General features: G+C 42.1%; 1 protein-coding gene across 4 annotated transcripts in view; it reads right to left on the reverse strand.

The window, feature by feature from the left end:
* IMPG1 (interphotoreceptor matrix proteoglycan 1) overlaps positions 1-25,828 on the reverse strand; it is a 288,481-nt gene that overhangs the window by 120,562 nt on the left and 142,091 nt on the right. For all 4 annotated transcript variants that reach the window (XM_075202665.1, XM_075202667.1, XM_075202666.1 and 1 more), the window contains 3 exons: positions 25,098-25,330; positions 12,775-12,857; positions 7,496-8,069 (listed from right to left, as the gene is read on the reverse strand). In XM_075202665.1, the coding sequence (XP_075058766.1) occupies positions 7,496-8,069; positions 12,775-12,857; positions 25,098-25,330 (890 nt within the window). The remainder of the gene's footprint in view (positions 1-7,495; positions 8,070-12,774; positions 12,858-25,097; positions 25,331-25,828) is intronic.

Below are 25,828 nucleotides of genomic sequence, written 5' to 3' on the forward strand. Positions count from 1 at the left end.
AGGGGTCCACATGCTGCAGGTCTACCTGATATAGTGTTACCAGCACAGTCTGGCATAGCTGAATGCTGGTTACTGCTTTTGTAGGGAGATCTTATACTGATTTTCACCCCCAACAGCGGTAACCCAACTTTTTTCATGATCAGCAACACGGAGCCACAAGTTTCATTGTCCCTTAAGAGGTATATATTGTGGTTGTATCCGTAGGGATATATACCACACGCAAGTTTTGCTTGTAAACTCAGGAAGTGTTATGTGTAGGCCCGATTCCCCGATGACTGAAGGCGAGTTCACCAGGGGGAGATGTTTAGTATAATGGGGCAGTGTCTCACATTGGAGGAGGGCACCAGTGACATGTGTGGTTGCGTCACCAGAGAGGCATTCCCCCATACGATTATAAGGATGGCTGTGTCATTGGTGGGGGCGTGGCCAATGGCACAGTATGTTGGACCTATAAGAAGGTTTTCCTGTGCTTGAGGTTTGGTGGCCATTTTGGAATGATGGCACTTTGGAGGTAGATGCTGTCAGGCCACAAGTGGAGGTGACTCCACTAGGGAGTCTAGAGACTCCCACTTTAAGAAGGAGGCACCGTCAGGGGGAGTGCGCTGTGACAGCTGTGTGGCTGCACTTTGCTATTCAGAGCCCCTGTGAAAGACAAGGGGTGAGATAAAGAGGCAACAGAGGAAGTGTCTCCAAGTTAGGTGTTCTCCATTGCTGTCAGCAGACAGGGGTTTAGAGACCCCATAGAGCCAGCAGGGGGGTCTCCACTTTCACGTGTACCCCAGAAAAAGGGCATCTGAATGGGTAGAAATTATTTTATTATTATTATTATTATATTATTAAATGGATACATCTCAAGTAACTAGAAGAGTGTGTGCTTGACGAAAGTGTTACTGGGATTGTGAAATACTCCAGAAAAATCTTCAGATGTAAGTAAGTCCTACACGTAAGACACAGAATGTGGGAAATGTGAGAAATATTCAACACTAGAAGTTGCCAGCATCATTATAGTAATAAAGAATGTCCATGAACATTTGGGATAATGGTTTGAACAGCAGCAGGAGGAGTGCCCCCTTATAAAGTGCTCCCATACTGTGAGGGGGGGGGGGCCGCTGTGTGGTGGCAGCGTGGCGATAAGTTGTGGAAGAGGATCCCTGATGTAAGGAATGGAATGCACTCATGGAGTCCCTGGATATTGCGATGATAGTAGAGAAGAAGTGCAAGAACCTCTGATACATGCCAACTGTGTGCCTGTGCATAGGAAGAACTATGACTGCATGCTGTTGAACTACTATACCCAGTAACACATGGTATTTGAGTTTATCAAGAAAGTGTTTTACATCTGCTAAGTCTGTGCTGGATTTAAGGGAATGAAATTGTATCTGCAAACGTTATGCTTATGTGCTGGAGTTGAAGATGTTTGAAATAAAGTTTGCGTTATATGTACTGAGATGGTTTGCCACCCAATATTTCAATATGATTTGCGCATCACAATGCTGCACTAGTGCGACACCGCGGTTGTCCACCATCTTAGCCATGCTACTGCGCATGTGCAGACTGAAGGACTGTTGAAACCTTTCCATCTCCCTCATTGGTTCTCCAATTGTCTCTTCCTATTTAAGGCTTCCCCTGACCTTCCTTCCTTGCCTGTTCTTGGTTCTCATTCTGCTGAGGCAACCAAGGAGTTCACACCTCCTGGATCTAATACCTGTCAGCCGCAGACATCTCCACGCTACCTTGCATCGTACCTGCAGACTGGACAAGCCTCATCTCCACCTTAGTGGTAATACCTGTCAGCCGCAGACAGCTCCACGCTACCTTGCATCGCACCTGCAGACTGGACAAGCCTCATCTCCACCTTAGTGGTAATACCTATCAGCCGCAGACATCTCCACGCTGACCACAGCACGGCCTCTTCTCTCCCGAGACTCTCCGTTACTTCTGAGCCTTCTCTACTATCTAGCCCTGGCTGGCACCTAACCATCTTCTATAGCTGTTATCCGTTAACTTTACCTTACTCATCAGAGGGTCGCGACCTGCACAGTGGAAGCCGCTAAAACCCATACTTCCTTGCGGGAGTTCCTGGAGAAGACCAGCCGCTGTGTTAGACTCCGTGCCTCTGGTGGGCAAAGTCATCTATTGGTAGATTCTGTGTCGAGACTCCTAGTGACCGTGACAACTAGAATCTGCCCACATGTGACTGTGTTAAACACCCATGTATTTGGGTGGGGTACACTGGTCTATTGTTTGCCTGTTTTCCTCCAACTTATGGGGCAACAAGGACTGCATGTAATTGCAGGCCACCAAGGGCACCCTTCACACTTGCATGCTTTGCACTGCCTCTTCAATATCTAAAGAGAAATTTAGTGAGGAGCTGTGAGAACCAAGGTACCAAGCATGCAACAAGGGGCACAATTATAACACATCCTGATGTATATAGGCACACTTCCATCTCTGGGAAAAGCTACTTCTGCAACTTCTACATCACACGTTTGTTACTCAAACAGCATAACCCCTCCCACTGCTTCCAAACTTTCCAGTTTATTTCCTATTGCTATTACCTGTGCTGAATTTATTAATTTGAGGTTTAAACTAAAAATAACCCAAAAACAAACAAACCCCAGCCATTTCATCAATTCATTAATCAAGCATTGGTAACTGCAGTAGAAGATTAGGTAGGATGTTCGGGAGTAGAGGAGGGTCATGTTGGAGGGCCTATGCAAATATAACAACACTGTATTTTATCCAAAATATTTAGAAAACTTTCAGAAGGCTGTTTTTAAGCCAATACACTCTAGTCATTTAAAGTGGAGAATCACTTTAATATGAGTGGGAATTTTGGTATTGCTTGCTCAGCTGAGGCAACATGAAACATCAGACAGGCTCCATTAAAGCATTACCATCACAGGTACCAATATCATTAACATTCTGAGAACACTTGCTTTTTAGGAAAATGCTCTCTCAGATTGGCAGGTAGTACTATACAAATCATATTGTTCCTATGTAAGCCAATTCCCAGTATAGTATCTATAGATAATAGGACTGCAAAAAGAAGGGCTGCATCGAAAATATGTTAATGTGTTTTATTATTTATGTAGTCTTTTCTTCTCCTTCTAATACTCCTGTAACTTCTTTTCCTTTTAGTTTGTATACGAATGCGCTTTTCACTCTGTATGTTCTGATTTTTTGTTCTATACAATTATAAGGTTTTTGTATTAGATTTTTTTATTATTATTAATGTCTTATCATGGTCTTTATCTAACAGTATTTATTTATTATTTCTGGCATTTCTACACCTTAGTGACTTAGTTCTTAAAATGTCCTACTGACCTACTTGTTCCTCAGAGGTCTGATGAGCTTATTGTAAAAGTTAAAGTGACCATTGAGGGCTCCTTTTAACTCTGATAATTGAATACAATATCTGCTGAGAACTTCTGAGCTCTCAGGAAAGTAGAGGTCATTACAGAGTTGCCTCTTGCACAATCCATTTGTTTGGAAATCTTTAGTGTCAAGATATTGGTTTTTTTCATTACGAGCACTACATGAAAGTAGTTGCTTCTCTTGGCTCTTCCCAGCTTCTGAAATTTCCTTTTATATTAACAAACTATAGTGTGTGTAATGATACTAGGGGATGTCACCAATTGTATATAGTCACTATATTTTTTGTGACCTTATGTATGGTCTGCTAGAGGCTTTATATATTACATTACAACAGTTTTCTTAAAAAGACATGGACCATTGGTTTTTCAGCTTACTAATATATCCAGTACCATGGTAGATTTTTGAAAGAAGGGGACATGGATGATTTACACTTTTCATTAACCTTATGTATTTCCTCTCTTATGTCTGATTTCTGACAAATAGGTTAAAGTGTTTTATGATATTATAAAAGGGATGTGATTATCTCCTTCTCCTTTCATACCCCCTTGTGTACATCTGATCACATATGCAACACCCATAAAATGTCAATATTACTGGTAACAAGTAAAGATGCTTAAAAATGTGAGTTTCGATGGCCAGGACCAATGTTCACATTGCAATCACCAATTGACTCGGATCTGTGGATCGAAATGTGAGACTCACGTTTGCACTTTGTGTTTGCTGATCGCTCTTGAGGCTTGCCATTCACATTTAAACTGGTTATCAACCATAAAATCTTCAGCAGAAGAAAGCACTCAGGAGTTTATAATAGGAGAATTGACTATTGATCAGGTGCCAGGGGGGATGTGGCAGAAAACGAGGTTACACCAGACACCATATCCATGCTATTCTGCTTGTTCGAGGCACATGGATGTTGCAGTTTAATTTTAGTTCTGGGTGGAATTATTGTTTAGGTGTGAATACTTTTTCTTAAAATCAGAATGGCATTTAAAAATATCCACTGATTCAATTTTCTCAGAGACACAAAATAAATCGACAGTTGTATCTGATACAAACAAACCTCACACTCTATTTTTTCATCAAAATGTAAAGTACTTGTTCCTTCTCTGCCATTGATTCCCCATAATGTTCACATAACTAGAATAAACATAACACATTCTGTAGAAATACATGCTGCTCCTTACCAGTCACGCTAAGAAAATGATGTGACAACAAATAAAGAAATACACCCACCACTAAACATTTACTAACTTACATTTTGCAAACATTTATTGAATTCTATTATTCATTATGGCAAGTAACTATTTAAGATGACAGGTTGTCATTAGCTTTTAATTCTCTTTTACTTTCATATCTATCATTTGCATGCGGGGAGTGTGTTGTGCCTACGACACGAGGTTGATGTGAGCAGCAGAACATTTCAGATTTATTTGCTATTTGAGACAATCAGCCAGATGCACAACAGCAAAAACAGTATGTCAGCTGAATGCTATAAAAGCCAGTGAACGTGCAGGGAATCTTGACTAATAGAAAGCCAAAGCCATCAGTGTTACACATATTTTCACAATATGTCCTTAACTCTTCAGTATATGGTTTATTTGGGAACGGCAATTATATTTGCAATCCCAGTCTAGCATATGAGCTGAATATTCAGGAAACATGCAGAAGGGCTCATAGCCCCTGACGTTTTTACGAGCGTGTTTTCCATTCGCTTTTAACGTATTTTAAACACATGTTTGTTTCTAGTATTACCATACCTATTGGTGTTTCAATTGCGTTGTGGCAGTATGACTTTTTTTTGCATTTTGTGTTTAATTCATATAAATGCATTGGAAAGCATACAGTAATCACAAAAACACTAGTAAAAATGCATATTAAGTCCATTTGTATATAATGTTTTTATCTAGTGTTCATTTAAAATGCTAATAGTTATGAGGCCTAAGTATGGTAGAAATGGCAATAGAGAGAAAATCCAGGTGCAGCAGGTTATATAAAATGTAATTACTTTGATTCTATCATTTCACCAAACACTCTGGCCCCCAGTCTTTCATGTATTGTAAAAATAAACCTGTAGTTAGTATAGTTTTAAACTATTTTTTTTTATACGTAGCATGGCAATAATACTGTTTAGTGTTGTAATGATATTTTATATTGATCAACAAGAATAGCATTATAGGATTAAACCATTAGGTAAAGGTGCTTTAAAAACGTGGTTTGCTCATTCATCATGAGAATGAATTAACACATTTCCTGGTAAGGAAACACAAACAAAATTGTGATGGAGAAGGCAGTGATCTACCGTACACGTGCTGGAGAAAATATGCTAAGTTGACCTGGATATTGCTCCTTTACAGAATAACTTGTTGAAATTTGTACAGTCCAATTGATGAAACAATTGTCCTTCTTTTTGACAGTGTCCTAATGTTGCTATCTGATTTACATCATATTACGCTTTTACACATGTCTGACATTGTGATTTGTTCTGGAATTACTGTAGGCAGCTATACCCTGGGCTGCCGAGAGAGGGGGGTGGTGCAGGTACAAATTACTTGGGCCCGGACCTGCCTGGGGGGCCCGGGACTCCACTGTAGCTGCATAGTTAAAAAAAATTAAACTTTTTTTTTTCACCCGCGAGTGCAGGGGGCTGTGTTCAGAGCCGGACCAGGTACCAGCGGGGAGCATGGCCAGATATAGACCTGTGCTGTGCAGTGGAGAAAAGGTAAGAAAATGTGATGGGAAGGAGGCATGTGTGACTAAAGGTGCTGGGCAAAGAGGGGGCATGTGTGAAGGTGCTGGGCACAGAAGGGTCATGTGTGGCTAAAGGTGCTGTGCACAGAGGGGGCATGTGTGACTAAAGGTGCTGGGCACAGAGGGGGACATGTGTGACTAAAGGTGCTGGGCACAGAGGGGACATGTGTGACTAAAGGTGCTGGGCAGAGAGGGGACATGTGTGACTAAAGGTGCTGGGCAGAGAGGGGGCATGTGTGACTAAAGGTGCTGGGGCAGAGGGGACATGTGTGACTAAAGGTGCTGGGCACAGAGGGGACATGTATGACTAAAGGTGCTGGGCAGAGATGGACATGTGTGACTAAAGGTGCTGGGCAGAGAGGGGACATGTGTGACTAAAGGTGCTGGGCAGAGAGGGGGCATGTGTGACTAAAGGTGCTGGGCAGAGAGGGGACATGTGTGACTAAAGGTGCTGGGCAGAGAGGGGGCACGTGTGACTAAAGGTGCTGGGCAGAATTGGACAGATCGGCGGCGCAAAATGTTTTACCATGCTCAACTAAAAGGGGGGCCCCATGAAGTTGCTGTACCGGGGGCCTTAATTCCTCTTGGCAGCCCTGGCTATACCATATCTTATCTGTTTACCCTAGAACAAGCTTGTACCATTATAGTCATGTAGCCATTTAAACGCACATTATACAAGATTGTTAAAAGTTTATTGACTTACCTGTGAGATTACATTGAAAGCTAAACACTAAAGTTATTTTGAGAGCTTGCAATATCTGCCTGGTCAGTTTTGTAGAAAATACAGTATATCACTCTAAAACTACAATTGTCTAATGTTAAATCTAAGAATAAAAAACCACTCCTATTTAGGGTATTAAACTTCTGGGTAAAGCCATTTACATGGCCACCCTCTGAATGACTTACCTAGTGGGGTTTTAGAACACAACACAAGCTCATTCTGAATCCATCCCCACCTGTAGACAGTATGTTTCAGCGTTGTTAGTACTCCTCAGTGTGCCATAGGATTTGTTGGTCAGCATGTGAAATAATATATACACACAGCAATAGGAAAATGCTCTTGACTCTAAGGATTGTCATATAACTGGCATTACCCAGAAGTCTATTCTCCTAAATAGGATTGACTTTTGTACATATGCTATTTAGGGAGTAACTTATCTCCATAAATCTTTTCATTGTAAAAAGATATATTATATTACTGGTATTTTAGGCTATGTATAGACATTTTCATGTTCAGTTGTTTCTTGTTATCAAGCTTTTACATTGGAAACAGTTTTTAGAAATACAAATTCTCTCTTTCAACTGGTATTATATGCAACTCTAGCCAACTTGTTAGAGGTTAAATAATATGCATCATGTTACTACTTACCATCTCCAGATGGTGTTTCTACCACAGATGGCAATGTAACAACTATCTTGTCCATGATGAAGGTATTTTCTGTCTTTACTGAGGTGTGTCCCCTTGCTGTTTCCATTGTCATGTATGGAAACACTGTACTGGTAGATGACGGTACAAACTCGCCCCATGTGTCAGATGGTGTATCACTTGATGTCCCAATCAGATTATTGTCTACAATAACTTCTATTACATTTCTATTTATTACTTCACTCTTGGTATATGGAGTATCCAAAGGCACTGTAAAACCTTCCTTAATTATATTGTCAATGTCTCTAATAATCTCCTCCAATGATGGCGATTGAAGGTCTACCTCTACTTTATCTTGAAATGAAATAGGTGAAGTCCCATATTCTTCAGGAAGAAGAGTATCAGTATAAGAAACAGAAATAGGAACTGTAGGAGTTTCTGCAACAATTTCATTCACAAGATTGATTGTGTTTTTGTCTGGTGTAACTGTACTTGCAGGTGTTTCATCGCCTGTAGACTGTTGCACTATTTCTGCAGTAGGATTGCCTAATGGTACTTCCACAATTGATACTTCATCCTTGAAAAAAGAAGAAAATAGATGTTGAATAAATATACAATTTGATATTATATCAACATATTTGTAACCTTCTAATAATTAAAATTTACACATGCTGCCATCATTTTATTTATAAATCACTTGGGATATCCCAAGGTTTCTGATATATTGAGCCATCAAGTCAAATTAACTCACCAGGAACAACAGCCTAACCATTGTTCCTGAGACCTTAAGAAGATTAGCTGGCGAAAGAAAAACTGAATCTAGAGATATCCCAACTGACTTGGATCTGGGTACACACTACAGAAAATTTCTCCCAATGCATGATCATTAACGATTTTACCAACGACTGAAAGTACCTATCAGCATGCCGATTCATATGTACTCATTATATACGTTTTACAAGATTTACCTTTCCGATATGTGATCTTCATCCCTTATAACCATCAACAGAAAAAATTGTAACTGTTAGTCGTGAGCGCATACACACTTCTGCATTTGCCTGAGATCATTCCATCGTTGATTGTGATTTTTAGGAAGTTTATAAAACCAAATCAACAGATGCGATGTGTTTTGGTACCATAAAACATGATCGTGGGAACGTACACACTCTTGCAATGTCTGGACAAACGATTGTGAACCGTGTGATCTGCACGATAATAACCAACGCTCCATGTATACTTTAGGTATTCATAACAATCAAATAAAAAATTAGTTTTATGATACATGTGAAACATTGTGGTTAATAATTTTCGTTACACTCTATTAGACACTATTTGTATTTGTTTTAATAGATCTGCAAATGATAGGGACAGGGGCCCTTAACCTATGAGATGGGAAGCAAATATGAGCTGGAAACCAAAAAAAAGGTATTTAGGGTGGGTCTCCATTATCTTTTTTGGCATATTTATCAAATACTACCAACGAATAGACCAATAATAAGAATAATATAATACTGTCATTATTATTATTATTATTATTATTATTATTATTATTATTATTATTATTATTATTATTATTATTATCTTCAATCCATTAGATTTGTTACTAATAACATAATTCAGTTCAAGGGAACAGTAAATAAAAAAATAAATTAAAATGGAATAACAAAAATGAATTCACATCTAATCCAGAGACGTAATTTGGGTCCTTGACAAAAAGGGTTAGGAAGTCCTAGCCTATGATGTTCACTTTTAGGACTGTGGTAAAAAACAAGACAAAACAGAGAATCCTAGGCAGAAAGCAGGCAATGTCCCAATATTCTACTTGATCATGATGCCAATTAAATACAATACAATTTTAAGATGGTCATTGATTCGCTAGTTCAGTATTACAGAACCAGCAGAGCCCAGAGAAAAATGGCTGCATGTAGCAGCCCCCAGTGCTCCTGCTGAGGAGAGGGGGGAATTAGGTGGTAGGGCAGCTTTAATGGAGGTCTATAGCTATTATTACAATGATAACAACAACCATTAGTATAGTTAAGGTTTAACTGTGCCTTCCATCATAATCTCCTATTTTCAGATGTGTGACAGAAGTGCTGGGAAAGAAGTGAATGGCACGTATATAAGTTCTAGATTCCTGTCATTTGTATTTTAAAACATCAGATTGTTTAGGTGTGTGGGAAAGCTTCCCAGTGCAGGTTTCACAGCAGACTAATTAGGAGTTGCACCTGTGTTCTGCCTGTAAAAGGCTGCCGCTCTGATCACTCTCTCACTGTCTGGGGAGGAGGTCAGAGGACTCCTGAGAGAAACTGCAACTTTGATCTGTGAGTTACATTGTTTGGTTTAAGTGAGGGACACTAGGCCCCTCACTCTAGGGAGAGAATACCTCTATATTAGTTAGAAACCAGACTGCAAGGATTTTGTTTGTTTTGTTTTGTTTACTAGCTCGTGAATAAAACTAGCTAAGGCTGTTGAACCTGAAGCACTGGACTTGTGTGATTAACTGGCTGAAGTGCAACCGTCTACCCAGAGGACTGTGACCCCAATACGTTCTTGTGACAGATGTTAGTAACCTAATAATTGAATTCATCTAAAGCAGTCCATTGGAAAATCTACATCAGTGCATAGAAAAATTTCTTCTATACACATTCTTATGACCTGTGATATCAACAGAGGGTGGCACCTACGGTTTCACTCAAAGTGAACACTATGTTCTGCTGCCTGGCATGAAAAGGAAATTGTGTGACACCCGAGCAGAGGACATCTCCAAAAGCAATTCCAGAGCAGTGAAGGAGAGACCTATATCAGGTATTTTCTGCATGCTAGCACTTTAGGATCCATGTAAACTTAATCGAATATATAAACCTAATATAAAATCAACTCTATTAGATTCATTTTACAAATAACCATTGAGTGCTGGCAGAAATCAGGATCTGCTCCCAGTTAAAAATGAGGATTGTTAAAAATAAGTCAAAGGAAAAATGTAAAAAAGCAATCAAATAAACAGGATGTATTTACAGCCATACATCATACACATTTAAAATAAGCAAAACATATTTGATATTATTCTTCTTTGTACATTTAGAAGATTACATTTTTAGGTAAATTAGTCAGCTTGCACTAATTATGTGAAAGTTATAAAAAAGCACAATCTTGAAAGAATGTATTTTTGGTGTCTTAGGGGGCATGATTCAGATGGTCGCAAAGTGGGAGTAAATTACTCTTAAAATAAGAGCATGGAAAAGAATTGCATATCCGTGCCTATATGTAAACCTCTCGAGCTGTGTCACCCTCCGCAGCATATACATCTGGTTTGCGACAAGTCATCATCATCAGCGAGTACTTGCGTCTGCACCTCCAACAGGCATATGCTTCTCCATTTTTGTATAAGTTTTTTGTATAAGCCGCATTTGTGTAAACACACCTTTATTGTACTTGGCCAAGTTAAGATACCCCTTCCATTCCCTGTCCTCAGAGCCGCTATCAGGGGGGTACGGGGGGTACTGTTGTACCGGGCCCGGGCTCACCAGGGGGCCCGGTACAACAGCGCAACACAAACTTACCTGGGGGCCCGCTGTCTTGCAGTCCGCTGGTCTCCGCTGGTCTCCTCTGCTCTCTGCTCTCCGCCCCATACTGGGCCCCATGATATCTGATGGTGGCACTGCCTGCCCTGCCTCTCCTGATGCACAAGGAAATAAGTGCCAGACTCACACAAGTCTGCATAGGCACATATGTGTAAACCCACATGCATTTTAAACAAGTGTTATAAACAATAACAAACAAATCTGTTAATAAAGTAGGAGGAACTGGGGGGCCGTAGGCAAAGATTCTGATGGTTGCATGTAGCCCTACAGTCACCTGTTGCCCATGACTACCCTAAGCAGTTGTAAAAGAACCTGAAACAGTACAGAGCAGTGCCGTAACTATACATTTTGGTGCCCTGGGCGAGACAGGGCACCGGCGCCCCCCATCTAAGGAGGGGGGTGGGGGGGGGGGGGTAGGAGGAGAGAAAGAGAGAGAGATTTTAACTTACCAGAGTGTGATGCTTCAGCTGCTATGTTCTGCTGTGGAATGCATGTGCGTTCCACTGACAGGAAGTTCGGCATTTGGAACTTCATTCTCTCTCTTCAGCCCTTAAGCGGAACTTAAGGGCTGAAGGCAGGTAGCGGGTGGCTGCTGCGCCCCCTTGGCTTTGCGCCCTGGGCGACGGCACCGTCCGCACCACACTCGTTTCGGCACTGGTACAGAGTATAGGGGCTAAGGGCCTGATTCATTAAGGATCTTAACTTGAGAAAATTCTTATTTAAGTCTCCTGGACAAAACCATGTTCCAATGCAAGGGGTGCAAATTAGTATTCTGTTTTGCACATAAGTTAAATACTGACTGTTTTTTCATTGAGCAAACAAATATCAACTTTAAATTTCAGTGTACAAATAAGCTAAGGTTTTATAGGTCCTCCGTTTTGTCATTTGAAACATTTAAATGGAATTGGTACTCTACTATAACTCAGGGAAACATATTTAAATAATAGTAGAACAGATTACTATAATATTTTGCCACATTTGGCACCCAAAAGAAATCAGGAATGATTTTTATAGATGGACCAAAAACCTGTCAAACAACAGGTTACAGCAGTGCTTTAGTTGCCTGCTTGAAAAATGTAGGTGCCTTATATAATACATCATTTTATACAAGAGGTTGCTGAGACCGTTATGGGGCCCAGTGTACTATAGTTACAAAAAGGATGTTCAAATGTCCCCTCAGGCTTCACTACATAATTATCAATGCATACGTGTTGTCAGGTAATGAGAATAAAATAACTGTATACAGTAGATCAGGTACCTGTGATAGAAGATGTAATTAGTGTAGATCCCAGAGAAGAACTTCATTAGTGTATGTAACTTAATTAATGGAGCTTGGAATGGTGTGGGGCCCTTTAAACCTTAGATATACATCAGGAATATCTAGTTCTATCCAGATACCTTGCTGTATTTTATATAATGCTATATACAGACTTGTGCTATGGTTTCTTTTAACACGTTCAGCCAAACACCACATCAACTGGTCCAGATTTGCTCCTGGATAAAATGTGGATGTGAGATAAGCAAACTTAAAGATGTTGCTTTTTTTCACCTGCCTTCTCTTTATTCAGCATATAAGAAGTTTCAAGAAGTCCATGCATATTGTAATGTGCATTGTAAAACCATATACATATTAGAAGATATTAAAGTTCAATATATGTACACAATTAGGCAAACATTTAAATTTTAAAATTAAGACCTTACCAAATCAGTCTTCATTTTGGATGTTGACACAGTGACTGAGGGATGAACATCACTTTCCAGAGGATCTAAAGGTATATCTGGGTCTAGTGAAAGAAAAAGGTATAAGTTATCAGATAGCAATTTGCGATGTTAATATAAAACAAAATAAATGCACTTGTTATACATGGTGCAGTTGTCATCTGCCTGTATGTCACTGGTGCAGTGGTATTAATGTTACATGGGGACTCTTTATTAAATGTGAAGTCAATATAATGTGGGCATGGTGGGGCTGAAAATATATTTAAGGGGCTATTAATGCGATGGGATGTCTCGGTATTATATGATGTGGCTAATATTTTAATGTTGGGGAAGTAGACCTTTTAATTAAAGTTAAATGCTATTAATTTGATTTTGGGGCTGTTGGGTGACATATGCCTATTAAATGGGAGTGCTATTAATTTAATGTTGGACCTGGTTGAGGGGAAGGAGTTCTATTTATTAACTAACAGTCCCAACATTACAGGATCCAGTCAAGCTGCAACTGAGCTTGAGACATCGGCAGCAGGTATTCAATGGTGTAAGGTAGGAGAAACAGAACAGTCTGTCAACTGTGTCCATTGTGGTAGGACAATCCCACATTGTCAGAACTTTGTTCTGCCTGCAGGGGAAGTAAGTAGGTATGTGTCACGGGCACTAGGAGTCTTTACCCAGGGATCACCAGATGGTAGGCTTACCAGAGCAATGTAGATGGTAATAGAGTACTCTGGTAGCTGGGTGATCACGGAACATAAAATGATGGCCGATGAGATGCTCAGGAAAGTCTATGACTAGCAACACTGGTAATAATGAGGTAATAATACACAAGGAACTGTATGGACAAGGACACGTGAAGGTAGTCAGTGGTCTGCGATAGCAAGTTGTACCACTGCTATAGTGAGGAGGAATGTCCAACAGAAACAAGGAGGTGATGAGAGTCAGCGGTCTGCGGGTAGCAAGTTGCACCGCTGTCTGAGTGAAGGAATGGAATCCAAGTGGAGGTATCCAGGTAGGCAGTGGTCTGCGGTAGCAAGTTGTACCACTGCTATGTGAGAGAATGATGGAACAGGTGATACCGGAAACAGGGATCAGTGGTCTGACATCAGCAAGTTGTACCACTGAATATATATGTGAGGAGGTGCACAGGGGAAGACTGCAACACAGGATATACACAGGCACCTTATACACGATCCACAGTAATATGCACAATATAGATATATATATGGATATAAATGACTGAGCAGGTCTGCAATCTAGAAAGTCTCTTGAAGTAGTCCAGCACAATGATAACACAGTCAATGATGGCAATAGACTCAGCGGATAGCAGACTCCAGAGAGAACCAAACACAGTCCAGCAAGATATGCAATACACAGCACAGTCAATGAGAAGTATGCATACCGTGGTTCAGCAGTAGCAGTCAGATGGGATTGCAGCGGTACCTGAGCGGCTGGAGACCGACTGGATAGGAAGTCCCTGGATAGGTGAGGCAGCGGTCTAGCAGGTGCAGCGCACAGGTGAGTAGACCGACAGGGACACGAATCCACAGGAGTCAGCAACACGTGGAACTGGACTCATAGGGAACCCAGGAGAATGGAGATGATCCAGCAGAGGGTAGTAGATGAGATACAAATCCAATGCTGACAGGAGGGCAGAGACCAGTGGAACACGTGAAGGCGTGGAGAGTGGATCAGCAGGAGATGGACGATAGCGCTGACCACAGCGGCAGGACTCAGCGGCACACGGAGGTAACCAGTAGCAACCACAGGAACCAACAGCGATGGGAAACCGGAGTGCAGCGCAGGGCAGGAGCTGTAGATCACGAAGTGTAGCAGATGGTAATGAAAGCGGCAGTCTCGAGGAAGGCACAGCAAAGATGAGATGAGACTGTAGTGCACGGAGGCAGCGGATAGCAGTCAGCTGGCAGTCACGATGATGAACACAGGCGAGTTGCCAGCAGGAGACTGTAGTGCACGGAGGCAGCGGATAGAAATCAGCAAACAGACTTAATGAGAAGCAGGTGAGTGAAGTAAAAGCTGGAGTGCACGGAGGCAGCGGATAGCAATGAGCAAACAGTCACATTGATATAAAATAACGTTGAAGTGGTTTAGAAGACTGTAGTGCACGGAGGCAGCGGATAGGAATCAGCAACAGTCATGATGATACAGTTGATGGTAGAAGTGGTATGGAAGACTGTAGTGCACGGAGGCAGCGGATAGGAATCAGCAAACAGTCCTGATGATACAGTTGATGGTAGAAGTGGTATGGGAACCACAGGAATAGAAGTGGCTTGGAAACCACAGGAATCAGCAGCGCTGAATACACGAGGAATACAGGAACACCTTCAGAGACTCATGAGGAATGAGACTCCAAGATCAGGCAACGTGGTGTTGACCACAGGTGCTTAATATAGGGAGGTTGCCTGATCTGCCAATTGAGTTAAAGGGGTATACACTGAAGTATAGAAAAGGGCTGCGCATGCGCAGACCCTCAGGATGGTGGACGACCACGGTTCCTAAATGTCCGGGAAGAGGCACTCACGGTCCGGTGAGTGACAGTACCCCCCCTTTTAAAGGTGGGCACAGAACGCCTGGAACCGGGCTTGTCCGGATTTTTGGAGTAAAACTTCTTCAAAAGGGCAGGAGCATTAAGATCTTCAGCTTTGATCCAAGAGCGCTCCTCAGGACCAAAGCCCTTCCAATGAACGAGGAAGTGGAGGACTCCTCGCGAAATTTTTGCATCTAGTACCTCGGTAATCTCAAAATCCTCCTCCTGATGAACTTGAACTGGCTGCGGAGCTGAGGGAGGAGTTGAAAAACGGTTGATAATAAGAGGTTTGAGCAAAGATACATGGAAGGCATTAGAAATCCAAAGACTCTTAGGAAGAAGGAGTTTCACACATACTGGATTGATAACTTGAATGATCCTATATGGACCAATAAACCGAGGGGCGAATTTCATGGATGGAACCTTCAAACGAATATTTTTTGTGGATAACCAGACACGATCTCCAATTTTTAGTGGTGGAATAGCCCGCCTCTTCTTATCAGCGAAAGATTTATATTTGACAGATGTCTTCTTTAAACAGGTTCTGACCTGAGACCAGATATTTTTAAAGGTCTGACAAACAGTTTCCACCGCAGGAACTTGGGTGGGCGGGAGGGCAGGAAATTCCGGAAAAGACGGATGGTGACCGTAGACCACAAAAAATGGAGTTTTGGATGATGACTCATGGTACATGTTGTTATGGGCGAACTCAGCCCAAGGGAGTAACTCTACCCAGTTGTCTTGATTGGCTGATGAAAATATCCTTATAAAAGTCTCAAGATCTTGATTGACACGTTCGGTTTGTCCATTGGATTGCGGATGGTAAGAAGATGAGAGTGCTAATCGTATGCCCAAGGTTTTACAAAGGGCTCGCCAGAATCTGGACACGAATTGTACTCCTCTATCAGACACAATCTCAGATGGACATCCATGGATACGGAAGATCTCTTTAATGAAATGTTCAGCCAGGATAGACGAGGAAGGCAAACCAGACAGAGGGATGAAATGAGCCATCTTCGAAAATCTGTCCACTACCACCCAAATAGTGTTATGGTTCTTACTAGGTGGTAAGTCAGTAACGAAATCCATACTAATATGGGTCCATGGTTTGGACGGAATGGGTAGTGGTCGCAGCAACCCTGCTGGGGTTCTGCGGGAGGATTTGAATTGCGAACATAATTCACAGGAAGCAATGAACTCTTTGACGTCTCTCCTCATTGAAGGCCACCAGTAACTTCGAGAGAGGATCTCAAAAGTCTTGTGTTCACCGGCGTGTCCAGAAAAACGAGAGGCATGGAACCACGAAAGGATTTTCCTCCTTAGAGTAGGAGGCACGAGGGTCTTCCCAAATGGTAGCGTTTTGGTGGATGAAGCAGCCAGTGAGATACATTTGGGGTCAAGAATGGTATGGTTGGAAACCTCTTCTATATCAGAGGACGTAACAAAGGCTCTAGATAAGGCATCAGCTTTTTTGTTCTTGGCAGCTGGTTTGAAGGTAATTATTAATTCAAAACGGGAAAAGAAAAGAGACCATCTTGCTTGACGAGGGTTCAAGCATTGGGCAGACTGGAGATATGACAAGTTCTTATGATCCGTGAAGATCGTCACCGGATGGCGAGCCCCCTCCAACAAGTATCTCCATTCCTCTAATGCGGCTTTGATAGCCAGTAATTTCTTGTCTCCGATGGTATAATTCTTCTCTGCGGGTAGGAGACCCCGAGAATAGAAGGCACAAGGGTGGAATTTTTGCTGTTCCGAGCGTTGGGAGAGAATAGCTCCTAAGCCCACATTAGAGGCATCTACTTCTAGGAAGAAGGGGAGTGTCACATCAGGCTGACGAAGGATTGGAGCCGAAGAGAAGGACTCTTTTAATGTTTGAAAGGCTTGAATAGCCTCAGTTGACCATTGCTTAGGATTAGCCCCTTTTCGAGTCAGGGCCACAATAGGAGATGCAATGGAAGAACAGTCTTGAATGAAGCGTCTATAGTAATTGGCAAAACCTAAAAAACGCTGGATCGCACGAAGAGTAGTTGGCTGGGGCCAATGTAGTACAGCATTTACTTTGTCAGGATCCATCTTCAGACCAACTCCGGAAACAATATACCCCAAGAATGGAATCTGGGGTAATTCGAATGAACATTTTTCTAATTTACAGAACAATGAATTTTTCCGTAGCCTGGAGAGGACTTCTGCCACATGTTGGTGGTGAGAAGGCAGGTCCTGTGAAAAAATCAATATGTCGTCCAGGTAGACGACGACACATACATATAATAAGTCCCGAAAAATCTCATTGATGAAGCCCTGAAAAACAGCGGGGGCATTACATAGCCCGAAAGGCATTACCAGATATTCGTAATGCCCGTCTCTGGTGTTAAACGCTGTCTTCCATTCGTCACCGGAACGGATTCTGATTAAATTGTAGGCACCACGAAGATCCAACTTAGTAAAAATACGGGCTCCCTTGATGCGGTCAAATAGCTCAGTGATCAACGGAATGGGATACCGATTCTTGATAGTAATGGCATTGAGTCCACGAAAATCTATACAAGGGCGTAATGATCCATCCTTCTTTTTGACAAAGAAGAACCCAGCTCCAGCGGGCGAGGTGGAAGGTCGAATGAACCCACGCTGGAGGTTCTCCCGTATATATTCAGATGTAGCTTGAGTTTCAGGTAACGAGAGTGGATAGACCCGGCCCCTGGGAGGAGTCTTGCCAGGAAGAAGATCAATCGGACAATCCCAAGAACGATGAGGAGGAAGACGTTCAGACTGAGCTTTATCAAAAACATCGGTAAATGAAGCATATTGAGGAGGGAGTCCCGGTGAAATAGCTGAGATGGAAGCTTGCTGTACCTTGAGAGGAATGACTTGGGAAAGGCAATGATGGTGACATTCAGACCCCCAAGACGTGACTTGAGGGGTGCGCCAGTCAATCTGGGGAGAGTGACACTGAAGCCATGGAAGGCCTAGGACAATCGGACTTGTCGTCACAGGAAGAATTAAAAACGATATCTCTTCATGATGCAGAGCACCAATCTGAAGGGTTACTGGAGACGTACTCTGGGTGATGAGACCGTTGATGAGACGTGATCCATCGATAGCCGTCACAGTAATGGGAGTTTTTAAGGTAATCACTGGTAGAGACCATTGATTTACTAACGATTTGGAAATAAAATTTCCTGCTGCTCCGGAATCAATCAATGCCTGTGACTCAAAGGTTTTGGTAGCAAAGGAAATAGTCACATCAAAAGCGCAGACTTTAGATTTCATAGACGATGGAGAGGACTCCAGGGACCCTAACTTCACCTCTCCAGAACTAGTTAGGGCCTGGCATTTCCCGATCTCTTAGGGCAGGAGCTGAGGACATGAGTGGAATCAGCACAATAGATACAGAGTCTATTCTTGACTCTTCGTCTCCTCTCCTCAGAAGATAACTTGGAACGTCCTATCTCCATGGGAATCACAGCAGGTGACACTGGACGAAATTGAGGGTTAGAGCGAAGAGGTGTTTTAGCAGAAGTCGTTCTCTCAGCCTCTCTTTCACGAAATCTCATATCAACACGATGGCATAGAGAGATCAAATCTTCAAGTGACGAAGGAAGCTCTTGAGTAGTCAGTGCATCTTTAATTTTATCGGAAAGCCCCTGCCAGAAGGCGGCAACTAGGGCTTCAGTGTTCCACTGAAGTTCAGAGGCTAAGATCCTAAATTGAATGACGTACTGGCCTACAGTATGAGATCCTTGTCGCAGACGGAGGATGCTGGAAGCAGCGGAGGTCACACGACCTGGTTCATCGAACACACTTCGAAATGTAGAAATGAATTTGGCACTATCTTGTAATATTGGATCGTTCCTCTCCCACAGAGGGGAGGCCCAAGCCAGGGCTTGTCCTGAAAACAAAGAGATAAGATAGGCCACTCTGGAACGATGGGTAGAAAAATTTTGAGGTTGGAGCTCAAAATGGACTGAACATTGGTTAAGGAAACCCCTACAAGTTTTGGGGTCTCCATCGTACTTTGACGGAGTAGGCAGGTGAAGCGTGGAAGCTGTAGACACCTGGGATGGCAATGGGGAAACGGAGGAAAGCACAGGAGCTTCAGTAGTAGCTGTCACAGTCTGTCCAGATGTTCCTTGGGAGGTTAATGACTGGTAACACTGAAGTAACAGCTGTTGGCGGGCATCCTGTTGTTCCACACGGCTAACCAGATGTTGCAGCATCTCTTTGGCGGTAGGTTCCGCATCTGGGTCTGTCATGGCCTGATCTTACTGTCACGGGCACTAGGAGTCTTTACCCAGGGATCACCAGATGGTAGGCTTACCAGAGCAATGTAGATGGTAATAGAGTACTCTGGTAGCTGGGTGATCACGGAACATAAAATGATGGCCGATGAGATGCTCAGGAAAGTCTATGACTAGCAACACTGGTAATAATGAGGTAATAATACACAAGGAACTGTATGGACAAGGACACGTGAAGGTAGTCAGTGGTCTGCGATAGCAAGTTGTACCACTGCTATAGTGAGGAGGAATGTCCAACAGAAACAAGGAGGTGATGAGAGTCAGCGGTCTGCGGGTAGCAAGTTGCACCGCTGTCTGAGTGAAGGAATGGAATCCAAGTGGAGGTATCCAGGTAGGCAGTGGTCTGCGGTAGCAAGTTGTACCACTGCTATGTGAGAGAATGATGGAACAGGTGATACCGGAAACAGGGATCAGTGGTCTGACATCAGCAAGTTGTACCACTGAATATATATGTGAGGAGGTGCACAGGGGAAGACTGCAACACAGGATATACACAGGCACCTTATACACGATCCACAGTAATATGCACAATATAGATATATATATGGATATAAATGACTGAGCAGGTCTGCAATCTAGAAAGTCTCTTGAAGTAGTCCAGCACAATGATAACACAGTCAATGATGGCAATAGACTCAGCGGATAGCAGACTCCAGAGAGAACCAAACACAGTCCAGCAAGATATGCAATACACAGCACAGTCAATGAGAAGTATGCATACCGTGGTTCAGCAGTAGCAGTCAGATGGGATTGCAGCGGTACCTGAGCGGCTGGAGACCGACTGGATAGGAAGTCCCTGGATAGGTGAGGCAGCGGTCTAGCAGGTGCAGCGCACAGGTGAGTAGACCGACAGGGACACGAATCCACAGGAGTCAGCAACACGTGGAACTGGACTCATAGGGAACCCAGGAGAATGGAGATGATCCAGCAGAGGGTAGTAGATGAGATACAAATCCAATGCTGACAGGAGGGCAGAGACCAGTGGAACACGTGAAGGCGTGGAGAGTGGATCAGCAGGAGATGGACGATAGCGCTGACCACAGCGGCAGGACTCAGCGGCACACGGAGGTAACCAGTAGCAACCACAGGAACCAACAGCGATGGGAAACCGGAGTGCAGCGCAGGGCAGGAGCTGTAGATCACGAAGTGTAGCAGATGGTAATGAAAGCGGCAGGCACAGCAAAGATGAGATGAGACTGTAGTGCACGGAGGCAGCGGATAGCAGTCAGCTGGCAGTCACGATGATGAACACAGGCGAGTTGCCAGCAGGAGACTGTAGTGCACGGAGGCAGCGGATAGAAATCAGCAAACAGACTTAATGAGAAGCAGGTGAGTGAAGTAAAAGCTGGAGTGCACGGAGGCAGCGGATAGCAATGAGCAAACAGTCACATTGATATAAAATAACGTTGAAGTGGTTTAGAAGACTGTAGTGCACGGAGGCAGCGGATAGGAATCAGCAACAGTCATGATGATACAGTTGATGGTAGAAGTGGTATGGAAGACTGTAGTGCACGGAGGCAGCGGATAGGAATCAGCAAACAGTCCTGATGATACAGTTGATGGTAGAAGTGGTATGGGAACCACAGGAATAGAAGTGGCTTGGAAACCACAGGAATCAGCAGCGCTGAATACACGAGGAATACAGGAACACCTTCAGAGACTCATGAGGAATGAGACTCCAAGATCAGGCAACGTGGTGTTGACCACAGGTGCTTAATATAGGGAGGTTGCCTGATCTGCCAATTGAGTTAAAGGGGTATACACTGAAGTATAGAAAAGGGCTGCGCATGCGCAGACCCTCAGGATGGTGGACGACCACGGTTCCTAAATGTCCGGGAAGAGGCACTCACGGTCCGGTGAGTGACAGTATGTCACTGCTCTTGAAGGGGGAGCCATGTGCACCTAACGGTGGTGTGTGCAGCATTGCTGGTGTGTTGGAAAGTGAAAGGACAGTATTGTGTAAAGAGTAAGACACACCTCTTGCTTGCAGGATCTGCTTCATCAATAATTGACTTGACCTACCAACAATTTAGCCCCATTTCCAACATGAGATCACTTATTTTTCAGAGGAACACTACGTTCCTAATCCACCCCTGTATCTATATATCTCACAACTATCTCTATGCAATGGGAAGGCTCTGAACGTCTCAAGGTTGTTGACATTGATGCTTTTCCCAACAGGAAAATGTCCCTGGAAATTTTATTGAAAGGAGGAGTAGTGTGGGAAGAAGCCATGACCGAGTTATAGGAGCAGCATCCATTGCATTAAACTGAATACAATATTTTGTTTTTCTAACAATTCACACAGCAGTGAAAAAATAATTACCTCTTTGTTATTTATCTTTGGGAAATATATTTTCAATGAAAACATTACAGTAAGTATGTTAGGTAAGTAGTGTACACAGATATTTATGCTATGATCAAATATATGCTGCTTTCCTAAGTATCATAGACTAGCAAGGTAATGTATGCAATGGACAATTCATTGTCCTTAGCTGGTTGGCATTGAAAGCCTATTTGTAGTAATTGTGCTGGAGACTCTATCTTTAAATAATGAATAATGTGCTCATACTGTCATATTTTCATCATATTTGTTAGTTTAGGACAACCATACTGGTTTATTGTACAGGTTGTACTATTGGATACATACATAGAGAATTCAGAGGATCTAAAGTGGATAATAAAACATACATGTATAATAATGTATGTTATATCGGATATATTATGAGCCCATTTGCTATCAACTACATATCACTATTGTAAATAAGTAATCTGTGTGGTCATGCAGCCAAATATCTAAATAATACATTGGCATTTAAAATAAGAGAAAAAAACATATAAATATAAATTCATATTTTTGGTTGGTGCTCAAAAGTAAATTGATAAATTATTGTAAAATAATGCAATATATTTTACAATACAACTATAATGCTCATTGAATTGATCAGATCTTTATCGAGCATGTTGATAAATGTGGTCAGAAGATGAACACTATTGGCCTGCAATGTTGTGTCATCTTCAGCTCATTTGAGAGGCTTCAGTGAAGTTGGAAGTGATCCAGCCGCTCTGTTCAACCATTGTATGGCCAGATATCATCTAATTTGGACCACCCACATGTATCTGAATTGGACATGGATAGTAGAAAGTAGAAAGTAACTCAGCGTTGAGAAATTATGTAACACTGTGTCCATCTATGTGTGGTGTATGTGCATACTCCTTGGAGCCTACCGCTGAAGGTTCTCATACTAACCATCCAGGACTTGCTCAGCCCTTTACATCCCAGGAAACAGTGAGTATTTACACAGACAAGTGCTTCTGCATATGCAGGTTTAATAACAAAGTAGTTAGGTGTAGTGCTGACACAGGCATAGTAGCGCAGCAGAAACTCAAATTAATGAGTGCTAGACCATGCCTTTCTGATGAAATCACTTTTGACTAGCATTGCTATGTGACTGGATCATATAGAACACTAAGTACTTTTTATCTTTGCACTCTGACTGGATCAATATGCAATTTGTAGTACTAAACCTCATGTATCAAGCTCCCATTGTCCCATAGGTTGTAAGCTTATGAGCAGGGCCTTCTTGCCTCTTTTTCTGTCTGTATTATCCAGTATTGTTTTATTACTGTGTTTGTACCCAATTGTAAAGTGCTAGGGAATTTGCTGGCGCTATATAAGTAATTGTTGATGATGATGATGATGTTGATGGTGATGAAGATTGCATATTTTCTCTGCAGCACAGTTCTTGTCTGCATAAATCCTTGGTGGAACATATGTTCCTCCTCTTTTTAGGACAGGACTCCTTTAGGTGTTATTTTGGATAGTCAGGTTTACTGAGCCAGCCTGTTTATAGCTGCAAATGCTAGCCAGACCGATCTCATCATCTGGGCACTCATCCAACTCCCGTAACGCCAACCAGTTAACAGGGGGATTGTTGAGAATGAGGTCTCAGTCTTGTGGCCTTTGGAACTAATTTTAGTCATGTGCCCATTTCCATCTATTCAAGGCTGAGACCCACTGTCTACTTCTCTGCTGGCTCCTCTGCAACAGTGGTCAGTTGCTCCTGACTTGAAGCCACTTTCCCTTCTTCTGTAGGATATTCAGAGCACTGGTCCACCTTAGATGGGCCAGATATTTGCACAATAGAACTGAGCTTCTACATTCCCTCGTTGTTCAGCTGGAGGCCTAATTCTTCAAGTTCCCTCAGCCTACTACATATCCTTTCTCTTTATAGGAAACTAGTAGCTGACCCAATCTGGCTGCTGCCTTAAAGAGAGAAATAGAAAGCATCTCCTGGAGCAATTAGTGCAGCATTACACAGGAGGCATTAAGCCGACTCATACATATCCAGCGCTGAATTTGCAGTGATTTTGTGCTGTCAGACTGCACTTCCATAAATCCCCCTACTGAGCAGTAACTTCCATCTTTTAGCCATTTTTAGCACTTGAACTCTTGTACTGCAGTCATAGCTCTGCTTCTGCTCCCTATAAAAAGCCTGTCTCCATTACACTCTCCCATCTCATAGTTTGGGGTTCTGCTGACTGGGACTTTCTAGAAAGTTCTCTCAGGGTTTTATTTAGCCCTTTCTTGCACCCCTTATCGGTCTACACAACCTTACTTCTATTCCAATCACTCACTCACCTTGTCTTGATCCCAACTCTATTACAAAACTCTATTACAATACTATACTACACTGAGCACCAAGATTCAGTAGCTGCAAACAGCCCTCCTACATACAGCTAAGTGTACCTCTTGTCTAGGTTGACTAATTGGAGGCGTCTTTGTAGCGCATACACATGCTCTCCCACCAAAGCCAAGTGCATTAGTATGCCTGTAACTGTTTGGCATGCAAATTGGGCTGATCACCTGACATCACCCATCAATCGCCTGAAGAATAAATGCTGCAGGTGCTCTGACCCTTGTCATATGCACCAATAAAAGTAATTGCTTGTCCAAAATGATAATCATTTCAGAATGATACCATAAAATTAACTGACTAGATCTACCGAATATGTGCATTTCTGAAAGGTTTGACTCAGTTATACAACCTAGCAAATAAGGTACGGATTTTAATTTTTATGTTTCACAAAATTAAACTTGCCTGGCTACATTGCTGGATACTGAGGCCTCATAAACAGTCAGGTTCTACCCATTGTAAATTCAAAAATAAGTTGGTGCGAAACTTCTAAATTAGATGTTAATAAATGGTTAACAGTAACTTTTGTGCCACCTTATACACAATAATCACATTACTTATAAGAGTTCTCTAATGGAATCCATAGCAGTTGGTGAAGGCAGAAAAGAGCAGTTTTTTTTGTTTCCCTCATCAAACGATAATATAACACAGATGTGTCATCAAATAACAATATGACACATAAATTTCTAAATGACAAAGTCAAGAAAGATTTGTAGAAATCATTGCATATACTAAACACTGAACTAACCACAATGTCTGTTTACTCACCATCTGAAAACAAGAGGGTTTGGAGATCCAGGGTAAGAGATCGATCATCACGTAGTGCCATGGCAACCATCTCCTGTAGTTCTGTCACAGTATATGACATTTCTATTGCATCTCCATTGTTACCATTTTCAACTTTGTTAGATGTTATTGTAGATGTCTCATCAATTTTATTTTTAGATTCAGAGCTGCCTTTTTCAAAGACCACAGCATACCGTACCACAATACTATCAGATCTGCAGCATGAAAAAAGGAAGTATATTAAGTTTACTGTGCATTGAATTGTTCTTATCTCACTTATCCAAATGTTATACTCTAGCCTGTACAATAATGAATTATTTTAAGTATTTGCAGTATTTTAATAGGAAACAAACAAATTAAACACAAACATTTAAAATAATACAATTAATTAAAAAACAGGTGTTCTGTAACTGATGGTTGCTGCCTCAGCAATTCTGGCATGGAGTGGTAATAGTAATTTCCTGCTTCACCAAGGCAGCCTCCGTCCTTGTGCTCATCCATGAGCATGAGTAGGCCTGTTTGCTGGTGGGGTTATTATCGGCGGTAACTACTGACAGGTAGGACGGTGCAATAACAAATCCTATCACCGGCGATACAGTTGAAGCCCCAACAAAAACTTTTGTTCTAAATGTTATCTACACTAAATTGTTACCAACTATAGTCTTAAAAATTATGTTTCGACTATATATTTCAAGTGCACTATTTTGATTGTA

This window comes from Mixophyes fleayi, chromosome 3, assembly GCF_038048845.1.
Source record: "Mixophyes fleayi isolate aMixFle1 chromosome 3, aMixFle1.hap1, whole genome shotgun sequence".
Lineage (NCBI taxonomy): Eukaryota > Metazoa > Chordata > Amphibia > Anura > Limnodynastidae > Mixophyes > Mixophyes fleayi.